The sequence below is a fragment of the Protopterus annectens genome, chromosome 7.part0 (genome assembly GCF_019279795.1).
Source record: "Protopterus annectens isolate FY-2018-M chromosome 7.part0, PAN1.0, whole genome shotgun sequence".
Taxonomy (NCBI): Eukaryota; Metazoa; Chordata; order Ceratodontiformes; family Protopteridae; genus Protopterus; species Protopterus annectens.
The window spans coordinates 728,220,190-728,244,612 of NC_056739.1; the positions used below are offsets into that span (position 1 = coordinate 728,220,190).

At 37.9% G+C, this 24,423-nt stretch overlaps 1 protein-coding gene across 1 annotated transcript in view; it reads left to right on the forward strand.

Annotated features, from left to right (window-relative positions):
• LOC122806083 (immunoglobulin superfamily DCC subclass member 3-like) overlaps positions 1 to 24,423 on the forward strand; it is a 1,389,320-nt gene that overhangs the window by 519,574 nt on the left and 845,323 nt on the right. The window contains exon 3 of the mRNA XM_044076321.1: positions 23,808 to 23,952. Within this exon, the coding sequence (XP_043932256.1) occupies positions 23,808 to 23,952 (145 nt within the window). The remainder of the gene's footprint in view (positions 1 to 23,807; positions 23,953 to 24,423) is intronic.

Sequence of the window (24,423 nt, forward strand, 5' to 3'; positions counted from 1 at the left end):
ATACATCTTTATTTATTTTATTTAATTGCTATAGAACATTAGTTTCATTAGGGTTATATTGCCTGTTTCCAGGTTAATACATGATCATAATTACTTTTGCAATATATATATATTTTTATCCAGGTACTGTCATGGGAGTTTTTTGTTTTTTTACTTGTTAAGGTAAACTCTCTAGTGCAAGGACCTTTGTTTCACTGGTGTTTCATGGTTGAACTAAGAGCACTGCTTATTAAGTAATGTTCACACTGGTATGACAGGCAAATTGTAACTGTGAGAATCAAACCCAGGGCAAAATGATTAGGCTTGTTAATAGCTCTTATCCTTAACCTGCTGCAATAAACTGTCAGACATCCTATTGTACTTGCACAACTTCAAGAAGACTGGTTTTAAGTTTAATTTCACTTCCAAAGAATGATATCTAAGGAATGGTGGCCTGCCCCCCCCTAGAAACTAATACGGGTATTTATGAATTGTAATAGTACTGTATGTATTCACGACTTTTCATTTACTCATTTGCAATTTATTTAGCTTCTTTCCACCTATAAAATTATCCAGAATCAGTCTACTTGTCCAGCACTAAATAGCATTCTACAAAACTATGTTCCTCGGTTATTACGAGCAAATGACTAAAAACTCCTGTCTGTCCACAAGCCTATCAAATCTGCTGGGCATTGTCTGTATTCGTACCATGTTGCTAAGGCATGGAACCCCTTATCTCTAGCCATCAGGTCAAACCCCCCCCCCCCTTCCCATCCTTTAAAACTACTCTGAGGCTTCCTAGTCAAAAGCGGACCCTTTTCTTGCTCAGCACCAGGATAAACTATATCTGTAAATATGAACAAATGCATATTCATACCTTATATCTCCTTACTCTCTCTTCTTCACTTCCTTTCTTACTTCCATCACTTTCTCTCCCGTGGCTTTCTCTCTAAATGTACCACACGCCTGCTTTTCCCTCACTTTGTATTCCTGTTCGTATTATACAAATTCACCCTTAATTTCTCTATAAATTGGATACGATTTCTCTATTAAATCACTGTCATATAACTTACATGTATTCTTAAGCAATGTTTTCATACTATGTCTAATATGGTATCACTATTTAAACTACATTATTATTAAAGACTGTACAATTATTGTTCTTAAAATGTTTTGCAATACTCTGGAGCTTTTCTTCCTGGGCTTCCACTGAAAATGGGCTCCTAGCCAATCATTCTTTCCCAGTAATCAAATGTCAACAAATAAATACATAAATAAATAAATGTATCAATAAATACTAGAAATTCAATGTGCAGACTAATATAAACCTAACCAATAGTCTGTCAGTGAACAAAGGTGAGACCAAAACCCTGCATTTTGTGTCGGTGAGGTAAATACCTTATTACAGGTTAACCTCTAGGATAGCAGTGAACTGTACAACTGTTTTTTTTTTTTTTTGTTTGTTTTTTTTTTTGGTTGCCTGCCAGCCTTTAGTCTTCTCAAGATGAATCAAACTAGTTATTCAGTTTAGAGCAAGAGCTTATCATGGGATCTGTATATTATGTCCGGAAGTATTTTATCTACTGACAATGAGGTCTTCTATTCCTACTAATGCCTGCTACAATAAGTGATGACATGAGAAAAGAACTTTCCTGTCCAGCAAGCTGCAGTATTGTTACTGTGTTGATCTCTGCGGAGGTGCCCTAGTGGTACTGAGATATGCTTGGGAACTTTCAGATATAAATGATGCAGTTAATTAAAACTGAGTGATGGTCATGTTATTGGTATTTGGCAATTCCATCAAAGTTCGGATGAATTATCATGGATTGAGATCCACAGAGTTTTTACTGTTACCTTCATCTTATCCACTGCATACTCGTGGATGTGTCTACTTGTTGGGCTCAGGGCAATGGTGGCATCTTATAAGAGTGACTACAAAATGCTGTTGACAGCATTTTGGTATCTTACCCCTAATCTCAAGTTAGAAGCTACATTTCTGCTAACAAGAAGATAGGATGCTGAAAGACATGTACCTCATATACTCTTGGTGCTTATGTTGGGGAGGGGGGGGCATTACAAAAAGTAGGGGCTTATACTTTGCTATTTTTGAAAGTTTATGAGGAGTACAGAAAAGTTTACAATTGACTTTCAAGTAAATCCATATAGCTTGGAGAATATATTTTAAAGAAATCGACAACTGGATTCATTACTGTTAGTCACTCTTCTCTAAGGTGAAGGAGGTAAGATTACCAGTCTCGGTAAACTGGGTAAATAAAGAAACAGTAAATCCAAACACAAGTGTACCAAACGCCCAAACTTGTCCAAAAATTAATTTATTATGAAGCGCTTTTCGTCACTGTGGTAGAGTGACTTCATCAGATATGTTTAAAAACAGTCATTCCATTTTAAATAACATTTTAAGGTCTGTCACATAATTCAAAACTTCCAATCAACTCACTGTCCTAATTAAATCAAACCTATAAAATAATAAAAACTATTACAAACATATGGTTAAGGAAAAATAAAAACAACAAAAAGGTGTGTATGTGTGTATAACAGCCTATATAAACTGTCATAATTAAATACTGGCCTATAAATATTAATATTGGAAACCAAGTTATCTGTCTAAGCTTTTAAGCTTAAGTAGACAGGATATATTGCAAGATTCATTGAGCCCACGATTAAAAAAGGTATTTAGTCGCAACTGCCAGATTAATTCTCCTTCTTCCAGAAAAAGAGCTGTTGGTCCCCCTCTAATGTCAGAATGTATCTGGTCAATTAATTTAAACTTAAATCTATGTCCCTCATTTAATATCACATGTTTGGCTAAAGAATTCACTGATTTTTTCCTTTTCAATCGCATGACTATATTTGTACGCTCTATCATGGAACCGATGGTCCGTCTTGCCGATGTAAAATGCTGTGCATGTTGTGCACATCGCCAAATATACCACCGATTTAGAATTACAGTTACATTTGGAATGGAGACTAAACTTCCTTCCTCTGATTGTGAAAGTCTTCCCAACGTCCATAAATTTACAATACCTACAGGCACCACAAGTACTCATACCTGTGTGCCTGTCGAAGTTCATTGAACTTTTCCTTTCTAATAAGTTCTTGAGATTCAAACCTCTTCTAAAAACCAAGTTTGGGAAGGTACCTAGTTTCTCAACTAGAAAAACATCATTGCTGATGAACTCCCAGTTTTTGTATAAGATAAATCTAATCTTAAAACTATCCTTACTGTATGTTGTTATGAAACTACAGCTGTAATTTGAACTTGAGTGGTCACTACTCATAACAGGGCTCTGATCAATATGCTGTGGTGCCTGACTACAGGAGGTGTTCTGTGTGTTGATCAATGTACTTCTCCCCCTGAGTATAGGTCTAATCACACCGTTAATTCTTTTAGTCTTCACCTCATCGACTAATACAGTAATCAGCTCAATGGGGTACCCTCGGTGTTGGAACATCTCCATAAGTAACTGACATTCATCAGAGAAATCGTTGTCGAGTGAGACCATCCTAGCAGCTCTAATTAACTGCCCTTTAACAATAGAGCATTTTGTGCAAAAGGGTGGCTACTTGTAAGGTTTTCTTGCGAAACATTGTCGCTTTTAATATTTCTACTGTTAATGACACCATGTGAATCAAATGTGTGTCTCAGATCAAACTCGCATATATTTTCAAATAAATTGAGCACAGGATGGAGTGGAGGTTTATATACACTGGGAACCCTAAAAGGGTGATCAGAATAGTTGGAATTATCCAACAAGATCTTTAAATTAAGTTTCCTAACAAAGAGTTTCAAATCCAGTATAGTCTGTGCCACATTCAAATGACTATTCGGGACAAATGTATTACCCTTTGCTAGAAGATCTATAAGAACTGGATCAATACTGATCGTTGAATAATTTTATTATCAATCAAGAGTTTAAAAAAAGTTCCTGCTTTCTTCAGTGCTAGGCATTGCCACTGTGATTCCCCTAACCTCATATACTGAATTTGCACAAGTAAAATGTAGTGTCCCTGAAGCAAGACTGCCATAACGCCAGAACTCTTGTTGCACAGAACAAGGCAATGTAATTATTTCATGCAATAGTTTGTTGCTGCAGATGGTTCTGTTACAGATTGTGGGGAGTGGGGGTTGATAATGGTGCTGATTAGTATTTCCAATTTATTAGCAATTAAACAATTTTATAGGGTATAGTTGCAGCCTCATAAAAGGCAAATCATTGTTTTTACTATTACTTGAATAAACATCATTCTAAGACCCTAATACACCATTTAGCTGTCTATGCCAGCCATCCTTTTATAGGTAGCAGTAGTAACACATACTTATTTAATGGACAGTTTTCCAAAATCTGGATGTAGTTTCCCCTTTCCTTTTGTATCGCATGCTTGATTTGTCTAGCATAAACTTGTATTTTGCTTCCGGATACCTTAATGTCTTTCTTAAAGTGGGAAATTGACCAAGAAGGTTGGACTATCTGGTAGTTTTCTGGATGTAGACTCTCTTTTTTCTCCTGCCATGTTTAATTCATGTCAATACAGTTTTACGTTGCCCCTCATTCTCTGCTGAGCACTCTTCTTGGTAACATTGTAGCATTGTCTGGCTGCTTTCTTTTCATTAGTTACAGTCTTATGAATGGGCCAGTATGAAACGTATTCACTGAGACTACATGAACAGTTAAGAGCAATACAGCAGTGCAGCCTCACCCAGTAGCCACAAATACATTATTAATGCAGCTTTTGCTTTATTATGACCACAAACATCATTTTTCTGTAGCTGCGAGGTACACTATTGTACTGTTAAATAGATAGCCCCAAGCAGGCAACAGAAAATGCTCTCTGCAACATTTTCCCCAGCTCAGAAAAGCTATGTGATTAACTTTAGAAGTCTACACTCATAAATATTGAGCTTTTTTGCCGTAGAATAAATACCATTTGCTCATGATTGAAAGATCATATTTGGCTTCTGAGGGGTGGGCTGTTCTCCCATCAGGTAGGAAACCTGAGTAGGTATCCCACTTGATTAGTACATGCAGTCAGAACTGTTCTTTTTTTAATATAGTACTAACATCCACGTTATTTCTTTAGCATTCATTGTAGTATGTTAATCGTAGCTGTGTAATATTATGTATAACATGTTGTGAAGGAATTATTCCAATCCAAATTTTATGTCCTTTGTGAGCCGTGTTTTTACTGGAAAACGCATAGCATAACATTTCACCTGAGCACTGTTATGTGGCAAACCTAAGCTATTCAGAATGTGGTATCTCATATCTGAAAGCATTTACATTATGATGGATCACCTTGTCTTACTGTGTCATAAGGAAACAAGGAAATAGCTCGACAAAGACACATTGAAAATAAAATGTACTTTGGCTTTTACTTTTTTTTTTTACTTTTGTTGCTGCCCAACAAACCTACAAATCCCATCACTGTCTCTCTCTAAAACACCTAAACTGGCTTAAATTACCCCACCAGCTTCTTCTCTCTCAGCTCCAGATCATCCATTCTATCCTATACCAGCCTTCCTACTGCCCAGCACTATCCCCTCTCATCTCCCATTATCCTCCCTCCAGACCTCTCCGAAGCTCTAACCAAGACCTACTACAAATCTACAAACCCAAGTCTAAATTTGGACACAACATGTACAGCTATCACCCACTATTGCCTGGAATAGGCCCCCACTAGAAATCAGGACCCTTACACATCCTAAACAATTCAAGACAGCCAGCAAAGAGCACTTTAAAAGTCAGTGGTCCTGCCACTGCACTCTCCCTCCTTAAACATCCCCTACTTCTCATATGTTAATCTACTTTCTGCCCTTAACTCACTCTTCTCACTAGCTCTCTCTAATCTTCCTTGACTACTCTTTCTACAGTCTTCTAAAATCTATTAAGCAATCACCTCAGAGAAACATTCTATTATAATTGTCTTGCCTTCATGCAACTACATTATGATAAAACTAGGTTTTTCTAACCACTTACCCCAAAAACTATACTCATTTTAATGACATATTTCTTTTTATACATTTGAAATAGTTTTGCTATACTCCTGATTACTGACACTGTATAACATTGCATTGCTACTTAATGCCTTGTAATAATCCTGTAACATTGCTGTTTAATGCTAATTTATAATGAAAATTATATGTTGGAGCTTTTCTCCCCGGGCCTCCGCTGAAAAAGAGCTCTTCAGCTCAGTCGGATAATAATCCCGGTTAACAAATGTAAAATAAAAATAAATAAATAAATAAATTTTGTGTGGTTTTGCAAAGGCAGTTTTCTTTTATAGACAATTTGATGTATTCTGGACATTTTTTTTTCTTTTACCCTTTAAGTACAGATAACTATAAAGTTGAGAATGCTAATATAGTCCATCACCAGTATGAACAGCAATGAGCTCAGAGCTGAACCCTGATGCACACCCACTCACACTGGGAGCCCATCTGTGTGACTAAACACTATTTATACTTAAGTCATTGGGTCCTTATACAGTAAATAGCTTGTACTAATTCTGCTGATATTTCTGGTAGTTCACACCACCTCAAAACTGCACAAATCAGCTTTCTTGGGACCTTGTTATGTGCTTTCTCCAAGTCTAGGAATGCCCAATTGGACTCCTTCCTCATCTCTAGCCTCTTCTCAGCTACCTGTTATATTGCAAACATCATATCAGTTGTGTTACATTCTGATCTGACTTCAAACTGCTCATCTCCCATCTTACTTTCACCTACTCTATGTGTTTGTTTATCAATCACCCTCTCCAAAACATTCATGCAATGCAGCAGGATGCCTCTGTACTGCCCGCAGTTGTGGGTGTCCTCTTTGTTCTTGAACACTGGCATGAGTATGCATATTCCCCAGCCATCTGGGGTACGCCTTTCTCTCCAGGATCCATTTCCCCCCCCGTCTCACCCAGCATCGTTATCATATCTACTGTGACCCCATCTGAGCCTGCTGCTTTCCCTGACTTCATATCCCTTAGTGCTGTTTTTACTTCTTGTATGGTGGGCTCCTCCTCTTCTCTCATTGTAGGTTGTTTCTGGGTCAGTACAGCTTCTGTGAGGTTTTCCTCATTCAGAAGCTGCTGGAAATACTCCTTCTATCTGCCTTTGATATCCTGAGGACTGGTGAGCAGGTTGTTGCTGGCATCCCTTATAAAGGGTGTCTGACTATTTTCTTTATCTTTCTGTTTTTGCCTTGCAATCCGATACAGTTTCTTTGTGCCATCTACTGATCCACTTTCCAGAAGCTGGTAGAATGCTTCTGATGCACTGATCTTTCCTATTGTAACTCTTTTTAGCCTCCTTGTTTGCCAACCAGTATTTCTTCCTAGCCTCATTTGTCTTTTTTATCTCCCACTTTTTCCTTTATTCTTTCTTTTGCTGATTTCCTGGACTTCTGCATTCCTTATGTACCTTATTTCCATATCTGGCTCTGCCACATATGTGTTCTGTACTCCTCACACCTCCTGCTTTGAGGTGCTGCCGTTCTTCTTCAACTCCACCTATTTCCTCTTCTTCTTGAGGTGCTAGAGCCCTCATTAATTCCTTGAACTGTTATGCTTTTACCCCAGTCAACTTCTAGGTCTTCAGTCTAGCCTCTATTGATCTTACAGCCTTCTCTGATAACTGTTTGCAGCTGATTGTTGTGCCCAGTGGTTAATGCTGTGGGTCAAATGTTTTACTGGGGATGCAATCTTTAATTCTACCACAGTACCCTTTCCTTACTAGAAGGAAGTCTACTTGAGTTACATGTTGGCTACACTTGTATGCTACCTTGTGGCTGTCAGTCTTTCTAAACCATGTGTTGGCTACTATCAAGACATATGACAGACAGAAGTTTAGAATGGCCTCTCCTTCTTTATTCCTGTTGCCCCATCCATGTGGACCCAGGCAGTCCTCATATCCTGTTCTATCTGTCCTGATATGTGTATTCAAGTCACCCATTATCAACACTAATTTATGTTGTCCTGCTTCTGCAACTGTTGTCGGGATGTGCTGTTTTCCTCACTATCACAACCCAGCTGTAGTGCACAGGGTGAGATGATATATACTGCATTGTAATTAGGCTGGAGTTTGATTGTCATGATTTTATCACTAATTCTGATTACAGCCATCACTGCCTTCTGAAGCCTCTCCCTTAGGGTTGCCACATTTCTTTGTCGCTAAAACCATACTAAGACCACACCCCCCCTCATACTTCCCGCAAACCCACCCATTCTCCGCCCACATTCCACCTATTTTGTGACATCTTTGCCATGTCACATGAGTGGAATGCTGTCTTTTTCCGATTGAGATGCCTTTTAATGCAATAATAATAAAAAGCATAGTAAATCCACCGATTTAACAATGTCCGATAGTCTGTTTCTTTTTTGAAACAGACTACTGGAGTTTGTACAGTGTTTTCCAGAGTACCAGACAATCAGTTTAATTTCCAGATAGTCCGGAAAGAAACGGATAGGTGGCAACACTACTCTCCCTTACAGCAATTACCACAGCATTTCTAGTCTGTCTGTCCCCTGAGTAGTAGATTCTGAATCCCAAGCCAATTGGCTTTGCTGCACTGACTTTCAGTTTGCCTCCTGGATACATAGGATGTCCCACCTCTCCCACCTCTTTATCACCATGTAATCCACTTCCAAGCTCAATCTTGTCAATGAACCTACACTGAGTGTAGCAGTTCTTAGTCCATGTATGGCAGGTTGATTGGTTTTATGATTAGCTTTCTCTCAACAGAGTTAGCCATATTTGTAGACTTCTCCAAAGCCTTTGATATGGTAAATCATGACAAATTAATCAAAGTCCTCTCCTCCCTAAACCTTAGCAGCTCCTGTATTGCCTGGTTCCAAAACTACCTATCAGGGTGCCAGCAGGCCATACTGTGGAGCACCACCTGTCCTCTCTCTTCCCAGTTTCCTTAGGAGTCCCACAAGGCTCAATTCTAGGACCTCTATTCTCTGTTTTTACCAGCCAACTCCACACCTCCACTCATCATGCATCTGTGATACAATATGCAGATGACTCTACTCTCATATGCTCTGCCTCCTCCTTACAAGACCTCCAGACCGTAACCCAAGATTCATTTCTATTGGTAGAAACCTGGCTTATCAATTCTCAACTTATTCTGAACCCTAATTAATCCAACCTTCTTCTCTTTTACTCCTCAAGAACTCCTTCTACAGACCCAAATTTCACCCTAGAGTCCAAAAACATAACTATTATCACCCCAGTGACACATACTAAACTGCTAGGGGTTGAAATTGACAATAATCTGAAATCTGATATCCATATAGCTCAAACTATCAAAAAGGTTCATAAAAAATTAGGACTCCTTTACAGAAACAGTTTTTAATTAGACCCAGAAAAGCTACCATTGCCCAGACACATCTCCTGTTATCCTTACTATATGCCACCCCAATATTAACCAACCTCTTCAAAACAGATTTTACAAAGCTAGAAACATGTTACAATAAAATTGCCAGATTCGCTACTAACTCCATATATAGGTCACACCACTGCACTGCCTTTAAACAACTAAACTGACTAGAATTTCCTCATCTGCTCCAATGCAAACAAATAACCTTTGCCCACAAAATACTGCATGAACTAGATAAAACCCCTGCTTTAAAAAATCTTATATAACTGTACACCACCTCTAGAATACTCCGTTCCAGTGACAAACTCCTATTAGAATCCACCAAGGCTAAAAATTCAGCTGGGGAATCTCTATTCTCAAATGTCATTCCTAAAATATGGAATAAACTACCCACTTCTATTTCCTCAACTAGCTCCATAGTACAATTCAAAAAACTTCTATCCACTCACTTCGAAAACACCTAGCTTTGTTCTTGCTACCCTCCTGGTTAACTCTATGTTCTGTATACTCATATACATCTTCCTGATCTAGTGACTCCATACTTCCTACACTAATCATGTTTTCAATCTATCTTGCCTTCCTCCTTCCCTATATGTATATACTCAAGTACCTCAAGTTATGTAAAGGTTTCCTCTAAAATGTTGTATTTACCCAACTATATACTAGTTTTGAATTTGTATATTATTGAAAACCCTTTTATGTCTTCATTCTTCATTTGTTAACATTGCTAATGCATATCTCCTGTAGTTATGGCTTGTAATTTGCTAATTTCTATAATGTGTGTCTCTTTTATTGCTGGAGCTTTTCTCCCTGGACCTCCACTGAAAGAGGACTTGTGTCCAGGCAGACTTTCCCAGTAAACAAATGTTAAATAAATAATAAAAGCAGAGTTAGCTCAGGTAACCCAAGTTGGGCAACTGTGCACCAGCCAGTTAACACTTTATTGACCCTAGGCTGCTGGCTTTATGGTAGGCACAGACTGGCCAATAAGGGTACATACACACCTCTCACTGTTAGCATGGGTCCATGGTGTTGGTCAGAGTAGTCTGGATCACCCTTATCACCCTTAAATACCCATGCCTATTTGACGTTAGTCAACATGACAGAATCACCTGGAGCTGTGTTTCACACAGTAGAGTAGCTAGCTCTACTACTGTATGCAGTCTGTGTCCTACTATCGTAAGGATACTATGCACCACAGTAGATGCCCAGGTTTGTTGGTCTATACAGGTCTTCCGCCTATAGGGTATCATGTAGAGTATGTGCTGCTGCCCACAGCGCCTATAGTATATCACACAGGACTTCAACAAAACAAATTCTGTCCCATTAATAACACACAATGTATACTCATTTGCACAATGGTACCACATGACTAACTTATACAAATTGTATAATACAATCAAAACTTTGTCAAAAAAGTCAATATATACTTGATCAAACATTCATACATTACTAAACATTATCGCTACTAATAGCCTCAAAACATGTCTTAAATTCCTATACTCAGTTTACAATCTAGCTGCATGCGACTTTAGCACACAACTTATGGAAGTACTGACAATTAGACCTGGGGTGTTATAGCATTTAATTTTAGCTACCATACCAATTCCTTGTATTCTGTTTTTTTTTTTTTTCCATTTTTCCCATTGATCACCTCTTACATCTTTGGGTATCTTTTCCAGTACTATAAACATGAACTTTCCATGATTTTTGCAGGTGAGTGTATGTCTAAATGATGCATTAGTTTCATTGGCCCTGCTAATGTCATAGTAGTGCTCATAAATTCTCTTGGCCAAAGCTCTTTCTGTCCTTCCTATGTAATAAGATTTACATAAATTAAAAATGTCAGGATTTATTAAACCCTTAGAAATACAAGTACATGTCTTCTGTACAATTACAGAACTCATGCAGAAGTATCCCTACATTTGTAGGTCTTCAACAGACTCCCCAACATACACTGGACTTCAACAGAACTCCCCAACATACACAGGACTGTAACAGAACTCCCCAACATAAACAGGAGTTAAGCAGAACTCCCCAACATAATCAAGAGTTCCGATGAAGTCCTGTGTATGAAAGGAATGAAAGTTCTAAACCAAAAATTAAACTTAATAACTAGTCAAGCTGTGGGCATTTTATTTCCTTGGCTGTTTGGCTGTGGTTTTAGCCAGTAGAGGCAGAATAATATTCAGGAAAAGAGGTGTGTGAGCAATTTATGTAGCTTGGAGTGAATGCTAATTGTTAGAAAGAAAACCTGTACGTACAATGCATGAAAATGAAAAATGTTTGTTATGGTTTGCTTTCTTTTCTATTACTGTGACTTAATAAAGGTGCTGAAAAAAAATACAGTTGTGTTCCCTGCCTTGGACACATGTATATATTTCTCTGCACTTCTCTGAGGGTAAAGAATCTAAGGCATACCACTTAACTGTCTAGAATTTCACAGCATGTCAAATATTTTTCATGTGTTCCTCATAAAATTTGTGGTTTTGTGGCAAATCAAAGAGGATGGAAGTCACCTAACAAAGACTGACATTTGAGTTTCAAATTTCATACCTTTACTTTCATGGTAATGGCCATTGGTTCCATTTATTGTAACACAACTGAGGGACTTATTATTCTACGTCTCTTTGTTGACATAACAAGGGCTTTTGAAATGGCCCATTGTGACATCTCATCCTCTACTGGTGGTAAACTTAATACAGGTGTGCCAACAGATTATGTGCTAAATCCTTACCTCTTCTCTTCTTACTCTCTCTTTTTTTAATAATCTCTCCCTAAAATTGTCAAATCTTAAATTAATAATGTATGCAGAAAATATGTCACTCCTGCCATACAGTTTTAGCCACTCTGACCCACAAAGCAAGTTACAGGACAATTTTAGTCAGTTATGCACCTGGTACACTACTTAAAAACTGGTAATTAACCCAAGAAAATGGGTGTCATGGTCTTTGTCTCAGCCAAGAAATTACCCAGAATCCCTTCCATTCTCTTAACAGATTGTAATGGAAACATAATACCAAATGTGACTGAACAGAGAAGCCTAGGCTAATACTTAACACTCCCCTTCCCCTCACCATGCATGTATATTTTGTAACTAATGGATTATCTTACTAGATCAGTCAGATCCTTTTTATTTATTTATTTGTCTTTGTTTATCAGAAAAGTCCAACTCTGTAATACACATTTTCAGTGGCGCCCCGGGGAGAAAAGCTCCATTTGCTTACACTGCATTATACTAAGTTTGAGTTAAACTCAGAGCAGTTACATTTCTGTTTACATTTACACACAAACAGTAGTTACATTTATACATTCTAAGATTTTACATAGATGGAATTTACTAGAGAGAAAGGCCACATGCAGCTTAGTGGATTGTACAGGCAGCAGTTATGTATACAATTGTTTTGTCATTTCAGTGAGTGGTTGATGATATTCTGTTTAAGGATAGTATTTGGAGAGTATCATATGGTGAACGCAAAGTCTCAACCTTGTTATGAGCATATGCAGGACCAAGACTGGTTAAGATGTTGTTTAAGCAGAGGTTTCAAACTACTGAGTTTATAAGAGATTTTTATTTGTGTGGGGATACTATTCCAGAATTTAGCAATGTATTGGGAGTAGAGTGAGTCGCCTACAATATTATTTGACTTATTTGTAAGTGATAATTTGTTACTAGAATGGAAGTCCCTTGGTGGGCAGTAGCTTATTTATTGTTGAGGCCGCATATATTAATGTTGAGTCATCTACATACCAAACTAAACTAGTATGGTGAGTGGAGGCATGGGGGTCATTAATTAATATATTAAATAGGAGGGGACCCAGGATAGAGCCCTGAGCTTTTACCCACTGCATACTATATACAGCTGACATTCTCCTATTCCATGCATGTAAATAACGCTCCTCCCTACAAGCTCAAGCTTCCTTTAGCAACCTATGCCACTGGGCTTATACTAATAAACTTCTGATGAACCACAGTAAAATTAATGCTGTGTTCTTCTCCTGTCCTTACAGTTCTCATCTACTGCCTCCTATTATGACAAAACAAAAATAACATCATGCTGTCATCTCTGAATATAAATACTTAACCTTCACTCTCAATCCATGCCTCACTGTCTCTTGTCAAACTGATAAAATTATTAACAGAGTTTTAGTCCAACTAAAACTTTGCTACAAAAATGTCCCACCTCCTCTCCCCAATCGCTAGAACGGCCCCGGCCGAAAATGTACTACTCCTCAAATTAGAGTACAATTTACTCATTTTAACATCTCAGTCTGTCTATAATACACATAGATTAAAGATTACAGAAAATAAGATTTGCAAATTTGCAAAGCGTCCTGATTTGCATTCCCACCATTTTACAGTCTGGCAGAAACATAAGTGTCTGCCAGTTACTGAGAGATCTATCTACTTAACAGGCACCTTAGTGTTCAAAGTACTGAAAGAAGGTTATCTTTCTCTACTAAAAAGGTTACTAAACTTCAGCAAACAGTCTCTCTCCCTTTGAAACCCTGAAGATAATCTCACCCTTACTATATCCCCTTTTAAAACATATCTGGGCAACATGCATTATTCAGACTAGGCCCATCATTATGGAATAAACCTCCTTCACAAATTAGTGTGCAGGATCCCTTCTAGAATTCAAAAAACCCTATCTGACCATGTTCACAAAAATGCCTGATATAAGTGTTTTGTAGACAATAGTTAAGAATAAAACTCTACAAAGCCAATGTCTTGTTGCAGTTAGCCAGCCATGCAGATTTGTCTTGCATCTATTATTGAGTAGGCAAATGATATTGATTGCATACTACTTAATAATTTATATACTGCATTTTATCTATGCAATATTAAGTCTTGTACTAAATTTAAATATGTCTCTGTATCACTACTATTGTACCATATTACATCATTAGTATATAGCACAAAATGTTTGCTGCATGTAATGTTTGCTGATTTTTCCACTGCTTACATTTCTTTATCTGGTTTGTAACTGAAATAGGTCTGTGAACATGCTCATCTACCTGGTTATCAAACAGAAAATAAAAACAGATAAGTAAAGCAATGTTGCTTAGCTAGGACTTCAAAAGTGGGTAAAGGGAAATGTTTTCCATATACAAATACTATTTTCAGCCCTGGGGGGGGGGGTCTGAAAATAGGCTGCTCATTGAGCTCCTTGTCAGAGTCGCCCCACGTGGAAGTACTGGATCCCAGATCTTCTAACAAATATACTGTTGTCATAATTATGTGCAAGTAATATATTAAAATATCATTGTTTTATTTGCTGCTTTTGACCTCTGAGCATACACAATTTGTCAATGAATATTTAGCTTACAATATCCAGTGACTCTAAGACTAGTGCGCATTGCTATTAATTGCAGAATTAGAGTATGACAAATCATGTTTAAAAATAATCTATACCTACACGCTGAGCACTACAGATGGATTAATACTGAAAGCATACATTAATCATGCTGGTTTCTGTCTCCAGAGCTTGTTGTGACAGCCACCAAGTTCAGGTACATAATGTTATAAAAAGTGGTACAAGGAGAGATGATGGAAAAAAATATTTGTGCCATACAAAAATAGTAGAAAATAGCATGGGAATTTTAACTTCTACAGAGAAAGACGTTACTCTGCATGGATTTGCACTTGAAACAACTGCGACTTTGGAGGAACACTTCAAATTCAAATGAAGAAATAAGAGTAGAATTATTTCAAGCTGGTTTTTTTTCTTTTTTTTTTTTTGCTGTTGCAAATTAGTGATTAAGTTAGACTTTTTTCTTATTTTAAATACAAACTCACCTAACGCTTGCATACTGTCCATCTCTGTCACTACCATCACGTTTCTTCACTCTGAGCCTAGGCCATAGGCTGATGTACAGGATTAACGCTGTGTGCTGGCAATGGAATGATCCCTGTAGTATGACGTTTTATTCCGTCAGCCTCCATTTGCCTGCTATGCGGCTCTAAACAAACGCACAAAGCTCTGTGCCACTTTCCTGTGCAAAATGTATTTATTTATTTATTTTAACAAAATGGCAGCCACCTGCTTTCTCATGAATGGTGCCACTCTTTTTCTGAAAAAGTATTTTTTTACAAGTAAAAAACTTAAAAAAATAAATAAATAAATACAACTTCCCCTAAATGTGGATGTTTAATTCAGCTATCTCTCACTGTTCTAACAAGCAAGCTGCATGCAATTACCTCAGTATTTGTACATGAAATAACCAGTTGTATTTGTAACTTATTAATGTGTGGAAACCAATTTGTTAATTATGAAACTGTTTATTTATTTTTTTTGGCTAAAGTGCAAACAGGTTGACAACACTTTGGTTTCAGTTCTTTATACATTACAATTAAATTCAATTCCCTTTGGTTGACAATGGGAAATTGTGGTTATCTTGGATGCCCTTGATGTTCAGCAGCTTCTCCCTCATCTGCTTGCAGCAAGACATTCAAATACATTTCCTGTACATGAACTCCTTCTGAATTTGTGTTTTTGTGGAGGAAGGGGATATGGAGGCAGAGTCCTGACATTGGGGGTGCAAGGAGGCTTGTCCCAATGCAAAATGCAGTTTCTGAAAAGCAGAGAACATGCACAAAACCAAACGAGGAACCCAAATAAGACGGAAAATGCGCACAAATAGCAACCTGGATGCACTTGTCAAAGCATTAAAACAGGGACGACCACACTTTATTCATTTTGTAACAAGAGAATCCGAAAATAAACAAATATCTTAGTATCTGAAAACTCACAGCTGATCACAAGTATTGCGAAACTTAAAAGATCAGCAGTGATTTGATGAACATCAAGCAGTTGGTGTTCGATGTTAGTGAAGTAGATCGCATAGTTATGCATTGCTAGAAGCAGCTCAGTTAAACTTCTGCATTCAACTGGAATTTTAAACTTTTTTCCCCCCAGAAAAGAGCATTTGCAAGCATGAAGCTGTGAGCAAACATTTCTTGTTGAAAAACTGAGTTACTAATAAGCTGTTGGACATGATCTATAATGAGGTAATACTCCCAGAACATCCATGAAAATACTTGTGAAATGGAGAACACTTGTGTCCACCGGACTTAATAGGTTAACAAACAAATAAAAATAAATAAGAGAGTAAAAGAGCTTTGACATTCTAAAAGACGCAGTAGGTACACGCCAAAAGAATTGTGAATTTTAACAGACTCAGTAAAGTACTGAGCTCAGTTGTTGGGAAAGAACAAAGAGCTATAAGTAGCTTGCTATGTGCTTTTTGCAAAAAAAAAAAAAAAAAAAACTTAAAATGTGATGGATACTATTTAAATACCAGGGTTAACATTTCTAAAGAAAGTATGAAGGTATTGCATTGAAATCCAACATTTATTTATTTAGTTATTTATTTATTGACATTTGGTAACCAGGAAAGTCCGGTTAGAAACCTATTTTCAGCAGAGGTCCTGGAAGCAAGACTTTAAGGGATCCTTTTAAGGGTGGAAAATCTTTGGGAAAAGGATGTGTTGTGTTTAGAGCATTGGTATCCATTAACTGTATGACAGTAATAACTTTCAACTTTCCATCTCCAAAATGTGGAACTATCTCTCATAAATAGATTGGCAAAATCTGGGGCACTTACTAACCACTTTAACTAGGAAGTTCTTGTCAGGGTTAATAGCTGTTTCTACATACTTAAAATTTCTTATTCTGATGAATTTAGTATGATTCAATGGTGTATACCAGAGTTATTGGGCAAAATAATTTTTACCAATGAATATGTAATAGACGCTGTCAATTTGGACCAGACTTGGAATTTAAATTTTTATGACTCAAACTGATGAAAGTGCCTCATACATAGATCAATGGATGACAAAATGAACATGGAGGTAAAGTGGTAGCAACTTGTGTCAGCAATCTTTCTGTAGTTCTTAATGTATTAATTTACAAGAAGTATAAAGTACACTTGGAAATTACTTTTTTTCTTAGCCCGGCCCAGTTGCCCCAAGTACTAGTGGGAACTCTCTGTGTGTTCTTGTTACATGTTGCTTTAGTGTCTGCTTGCTTTGTTTGATATTTTATAATTTATGTCTCTCATTACACAGAGCACTGAGTCTGAAAGGTGAAGCTATTTTAATAATTAATGCTACTCTCTATGTTTCTAGTGCCCCTCAGCCATTAGTTAATTTAAAAGTTTGCACATTTCCTAGTGTCATCCTTAACACATTGTTGTATCTTTCAGCTGACAGAATATCAAAGTCTATCAAAGCCAGCCACAAAGTATGCAGTGGTTTTCCGCTTTGTGCTGCAGAACATGCATCGGTCTATATCTCCTCCTTGTTCTTCCACCTTCACTACCACCTGCCTGGAACTGCCATTATCAACCTTTCATCTTCTGGTTTAAGCTCACCTTTCCTTAACCATCCATATATCAAATCTTCATAGGTTCATAGGTTCATACTAGGCTATCTGCCCTAGGGCATTTATAAGCCTAGCCAGAGTATGTTTGGCTTTCGCCACCCATTTTAAATTAATTTTGCTATGCCCTTATACACCCTGAGACCAACAGGACCTATACATTCAAACATTATGCCAATTGCAAGTCAACTAATTTAGTATACTTAGCAGTTTGTCAATCCTGTCAAATGTTTTACGTGGGGATGACAACTAGGTCATTACGTGAGCGGATTAGGGAGCATGTATATGCCATAACCAAAGGGAATGTCCTAAACGCATTGGCTAAACACATTGGGGAACAAGGGGACACTCATTATTTCAAGTTCTTAGTTCTTGAGTTGATATCTGTGGATGGCAGATTGGGCAACACTAAGAACAGAATTGAAGAAAGAGAAAATAAATGGATCCTAAAACTACAAGCCCATAGATTTGGGCTTAATGATAGGTTTACAATTAAGCCATTCTTAGCCTCTAGACCTTTGAATCATTGAGTTTTAGTACACCAATTATGACTAGATTATGTTATGTCTTACGTTTCCAATGTTTAGATGCATTTTATATTATTTATGTTGTTGCTTATATGTTTCTATTGTGCCTTTTTCTTTAAGAGCATGATGATGTCATTTATTAAGATATTTAAATAAGGGGGCATTAACTAACTGCTTTTATGTCTGATGAAGCGTTATATGATAACGCGAAAGCGCTTACTTCTCACTGCAGTTTGTTTTTTCGTTTTTAATAAACGTGGATTTTATTTCATTAGAAGAACTTCCTGGATTTTTTGGAGCTATTGAAGTTGATGCTATAGCCTATGGTGCACTCACTTGTTTTTTCCTATACCTCATCTATTTTAATTTGAGTGCTTTACTCGGTGGCGTTGTTTCTTTTTCATTCAGAATATCAAAGTCTATCAAAGCCAGCCACAAAGTATGCAGTGGTTTTCCGCTTTGTGCTGCAGAACATGCATCGGTCTATATCTCCTCCTTCTTCTTCCACCTTCACTACCACCTGCCTGGAACTGCCATTATCAACCTTTCATCTTCTGGTTTAAGCTCACCTTTCCTTAACCATCCATATATCAAATCTTCATAGGTTCATAGGTTCATACTAGGCTATCTGCCCTAGGGCATTTATAAGCCTAGCCAGAGTATGTTTGGCTTTCGCCACCCATTTTAAATTAATTTTGCTATGCCCTTTTTCGAGGTTAGTATACTGTGCCTCTGTCTAACAGTGACACAGAAGTGATACCCGGGGTAAACCTACGATCTCCCATCCACTCATCAAGATTCCTCTTGAAGAGAGTTAATGAGGGACTCTGCCTAACCTGGACTGGGATTTTATTCCAGAGTGAAGGGAGCCTCTGGGTTATGAATCTGTCCCTCCAGCATGTCCTATTTATTTCAGTGCTGAGGTTCAAGTCTCTTGAGCGTGTAGCTTGATGGGATTTGGATTTTTTGAGGTGCAGCATGTCCCTTAATTCCGGGTTGGACATGGCTTTATACGTCAGGCACAGGTCGCCTCTGAGCAGGCGGTATGCCACTGAGTAGAGCTGGAGTTTCTTTAACCAGGCAGCATATGGTATCTGTTTGAGCCCTTTGATCCCCTTGGTGAGGTACTTTTGGGGTCTTTCCAGTTGCTGCAGGTGTTTGGTAAGGTACATCCCAAAAGGGGCATTGTACTCAATTATGGGCCTGATGAGGGATGAGTAAAGAGGCACGATGACCTCCCCTAATCTAGATGTGAATCCCTTCATGATTAGGTGGGCTATATAAAATGTTTTTCTAACGACTTTGGCCACGTGGTTGTCAAATGAGAGATTGCTATCAACTTGGGTCCCCAGGTCCCTAATTACTTCTTCTGTATTTAATGGATTACCACCTATGTGGAAATTTGTGGGCACTTTGTTTTTGCCAAAGGGGATGACTATACACTTTTTGGCGTTTAGCTTAAGGCCATGGCTCTGGCACCAGTTGTCTGTTTCTATGAGGCCCTTTTGGAGGATGCTTGTGTCGGCTGGAGAGTCGATTATGGCACCCAGTTTGCAGTCATCTGTGAACTTGGTCAACCACAGTCCTTCTGTGTTGGCCTGTACCTCAGAGAAATATATACCGAACAAGAGAGGTCCCAGGACTGAGCCTTGTGGGAAGCCATTTGTAACTGGTTTGGAGTCCGACATGGCTCCAGCAATTCTAACCATGTTGGTTCTGTCCTTGAGCCAGTTTGAAACCCATCTAGTGACATAGGGGTTTATATTTAAGCTGGTGAGCTTATCTATAATGCCTGAGTGGGGTATTGTATCGAAGGCTTTTGCGAGGTCCAGATAGGCTGTGTGGACCACCTTCCCTTCGTCAATGGCCTTGGTGACTGTTTCAAAGAAGTTGACCAGGTTTAAGAGGCAGGATCTGCCCTTAACAAAGCAGAACTGGGTAGGATCCAGTGTCTGTAGGTCCCCAATATCTTTATTTATGAGGTCCATGATGATCCTTTCCATAGCTTTACAGACCAAGCTAGTCAGGATTATGAGGCGATAGTTTCCAGGATCCATTGAGGCACCACCTTTGTGGAGAGGGACCACTGTTACTGTACGCCACTCTTTGGGTACATATCCTGTAGTAAGGCTGAGACTGAACAGTAGTTTTATGTTTGGGTTTAGCTCTTCTTGGAGTTCATGTAGGACGCAGCCCGGGACACCGTCTGGTCCCATTGATGCTGTGTTTTTTGCTTTGGAGAGGGCGGCTCTTACCTGAGCATCTGAGATGTCAGGGGGGCAGCACAGCACTTGGAACTGGATGGTTACAGAGAGGTGATAATTTTAATGTCTGCCTAGTTTTGCTTAAATAATATGTGGTATGGCTTGTTTGAATCTTTTCTGAGTAACAGGCACAAAAAAGTCTCTCCATTCAGGTGTGAACTCAGAAAAGTTTAATCAACATTGACTGTTGTCGCTACATTTTACCTGTCTTTGCATTTCTTTGCATTCATAGTGGAAACTATGAAAGATAGCTACTTAATACTTCTTTTATCCTGTCTTTCCAAGAAAAAGAAATTTCCTCCTATTATTTATTGTTTTTTAAATGTAAGTGTTGTATTTCATAACAACAGAATTATCTGGCAGAATCTGATCATTGCAGTTTGTTGGGCACTGTGCATTTGTAGCTCATTACACAAATTTACAGTGCATGCTGTCCAATGCAAAGATGCAATGCATCTCTCTTGACTTGAGATTTACTTTCTTCATTATGGCAAATCAGTTTTTGTCTCTTTTCTTTATACCTGTCTCATTTATTCCTCTGTCATCAGATTTAACATTAAATCATGATATTTTACTTTGTCCCTTTTAGTCAACTTCCTATCGATTTTTACCTTGTCTTAACTGGCCTTACATATTTTTCATCGTTTTCAATAGCTACCTGTGATATACAGAGTAGAAAGACATTCATATATAATGTTAACACTCAGTGAAAGCTTGTTGCAGGACCTGTTTAGGAGTGAGTGTAAGAAATTCTAGGATTTTATGGTCGCAGTGTGTGGCATGTCATATTCAAACTCATCAGCCTGTTGCAGAACAAAGTAAAATAAAAAACAATTTTCTTCACATGTACAGTACAAACTAGGAACAATAAATGTTCTTACTCTTTTTATTAAATGATAGTTATGACAGTAGAGTACCAAAATACTGCTATGTGAGCCTGCTTCTTAACCTGTTCATGACATTTACTGACGAAGATATTATGATAGTAAAATGTTATTCTAGCAGCATGTGAACCAAAAGTACCACATGGGATTTAATTACTAGGGTATTTCTTACTGCTGTAGCAATTTGTAGTATATCATAATGCCAAGCTTGATGTCTCTTCCAAGAGTCACCTGGATTTCTGTATAAAATTAGAAGAGTCCTCCACTTAAATAAACTCAGCTCAACTCTCATATTATTGCTTCATTACAAAACAATTTGAACAGCAAATGGAGTTCAAACATGTATAAAGAAAAAAATACAGCTAAAATGTATACCAGGTAAAATAAATTACAGTACACAAATGAAATACTTTCAATATGCCAGTTTAAAATCACAACATGCAAGTATTAAATGAATAACATACAGAGGCACTTAAAATTCAATATAATCAAAGAAGTCAATATCTCAGAATCACAATTTGCTTACACAATGCAACCTGTAGTATAGTACAATTTGCTTTCAATGTCAGTAAATAAAGAACAATTATGTAATGGAGTAAAAAGTGGAAAAGAGATAAATTTACGGTTGTGATTCTGTGGCCATCACTGCAGTCCACTGGAGAATTTCATGCTTTGACTTTTAGGTATGGTTTTGTGAGAGGTGCAGTTTGCTTCTGTTATATGAGCAAAGTAGCACAGTGAGAGAGGAACTACCTATGGAAACTCAATTTGGTATAAGGACGAAATGATACATTTATCTCAACAAAGGGAGATCACCACTTTAATGAATCCTTCGGTAAGATAATAAAACATGATGACAAACACCAGCATAGAAGAAGTTATTTCAGCAGGTGGTGGTCCACAAACACAGGTACAGGAGAAAATTGAGTAACCAGTATTTTTAGAGTACCTGTCACAAGTGAGCAAGGACACAGTGTATACCCTTGAAACAGAAAGCTGTGAGTTCATACCTAAGAATCCCACAAATATATATTCAGACAGTTCAGGCAAAGTTATGATTTCTTTCCCTTGCAACTGCCCTAAATAAGGAAGGGTACTTTGTGGAACATTTCCTTTTTTTCTTGAGGAAGCTCTTAGTCTGTGAATATATAGATTTAGTTTTTATGAGCATTTCTTTGTCTATGGAAGTTCAGTAGATATTACACAAGTTTTGCTGTTTTATATGTCATATTATTAGATGCTGAAGTACTGTAGTTTCTTTTTATCTGTTTCTTTGCAGCTGTGCTGACTGTATTTGTAGTGTGTTTATGAATGTGGCCTTTTTATTATATAATCTGTCTCAATTTATAGAAAACTGCAGACAGTTTCTTTGGCGAGCATTTCTTGGCAGCAGAAGACCAGCTGATTAGTTAGCAAATTTGTGTTGCCAGTGTGTGTGCAATATACATAATACAGTTCTGATTATTATCTTACAGAAAAAAAAACAAAAACAAACATGTAAATAAATAAAAGACTAAGGCATTCAATGTCTGGAAATTCACCCACTTTAAGTGCCTGATGGTTACTGTAAATAGTACAACTGACTTCTGTATTCTTTAGAAATACTAGGCTGGATAATCCCTGTGGTAATACGCATGCTCGCCACCTGGGATTCATACCAAACTCTAAGTTATGATAGTTGTGTCACCACAGAGACATGAGAACAGTTAGTAAAGTAGTACAGTCTTCTCAGTCTGTGTCAGGGCTACTGTATGTCTTTGTGCATGCATATTAGAGCACAGTGGAGCTTGATATCTATGTTACTGTCACCATTGGAAGGGATCCCTTTGTAAATTTGAAGACCATAAGTGCAATTCTCAGAAGAGCAAAAATGAAGATGTGCTTACAAGGAAACACGTTCTCACTTCACAACTGCTGTATTTCAGAATATTCTCTCTTCTGAAAGGTGCAGCTATCTTCGATTTATTGTATGTAAATAACTAGTGTGTGGGAATGCATCCCACTCACATACACACACACACACACACACACACACACACACACACACACACACACACACACACACACACATAAACACAAACACATATATATCAGCAGATACAGACCTTCTGCCCTGTAAAAAATGTTCTTTTTAGGTATAACAGTTAATTTTGCACTTTACTTTTATTTTCCAAGGATTGCTCTTAATTTCTGTGAGTTACGGGTCTCAAATTGAAGAGCTTCAAAATTCTAATAAGTAATCTCATTAGGATACAATATTACTGTCACCAGTCACTAACTATGACAGGGTCTAATTCTGTATTGAAATGTGTTTGTGCAGCTTGCATGACAATAGTATGTTCTGATTTTCTGATTCCCCCCCCCCCCCTTTTCTTTACAGCTATGTCAAGCTTCCATGTCCAACCACAGTCAGTGGTAGTTGAGGAGGGAGGAGTTGCAAGATTCCAGTGTCAGATTCATGGGTTACCAGAGCCTGTAATCACATGGGAGAGAAATGGGACACCTGTGAATACCATTTATGAGAGGTAGGAGTTTTTAAAAGGCTTACAGTAAAAGGTGTTTTTCAATGAGTGTTTCCATAGAGAGCATACACCGAAGCAAAGACTTACTAATTTCTAGTATGTTCTTATTTTGAGTGAGTGTACTGCATGCAAACATATGTGAGGAGGCTGCGGTGGTGCAGTGGTTAGTGTTGTTGTGTCACAGCAAGACGTTGTCCGGTTTGATTCTTGGCTGGAGCACCTTCTGTGCTGAGTCTGCAAGTCCTTCCCACGGGTCGAGTAAATTTAAAGACATGCAGGTAGGTGCATGGGTGTGCCTTTGTTGAAAGTTGTGTGCCAGGCTGGCAACTTGACACTGTAAAAATTCACTGCCAATCATTAGCCGACTGGAGTTCTGCTATGGCGACTCCTAACTGGGAAAAGCTGAAAGTTTATGCGCTTATAAGTGTACTAGAGATTATGCTTATAAGCACATACTGTGTCACTCAGCAGTGT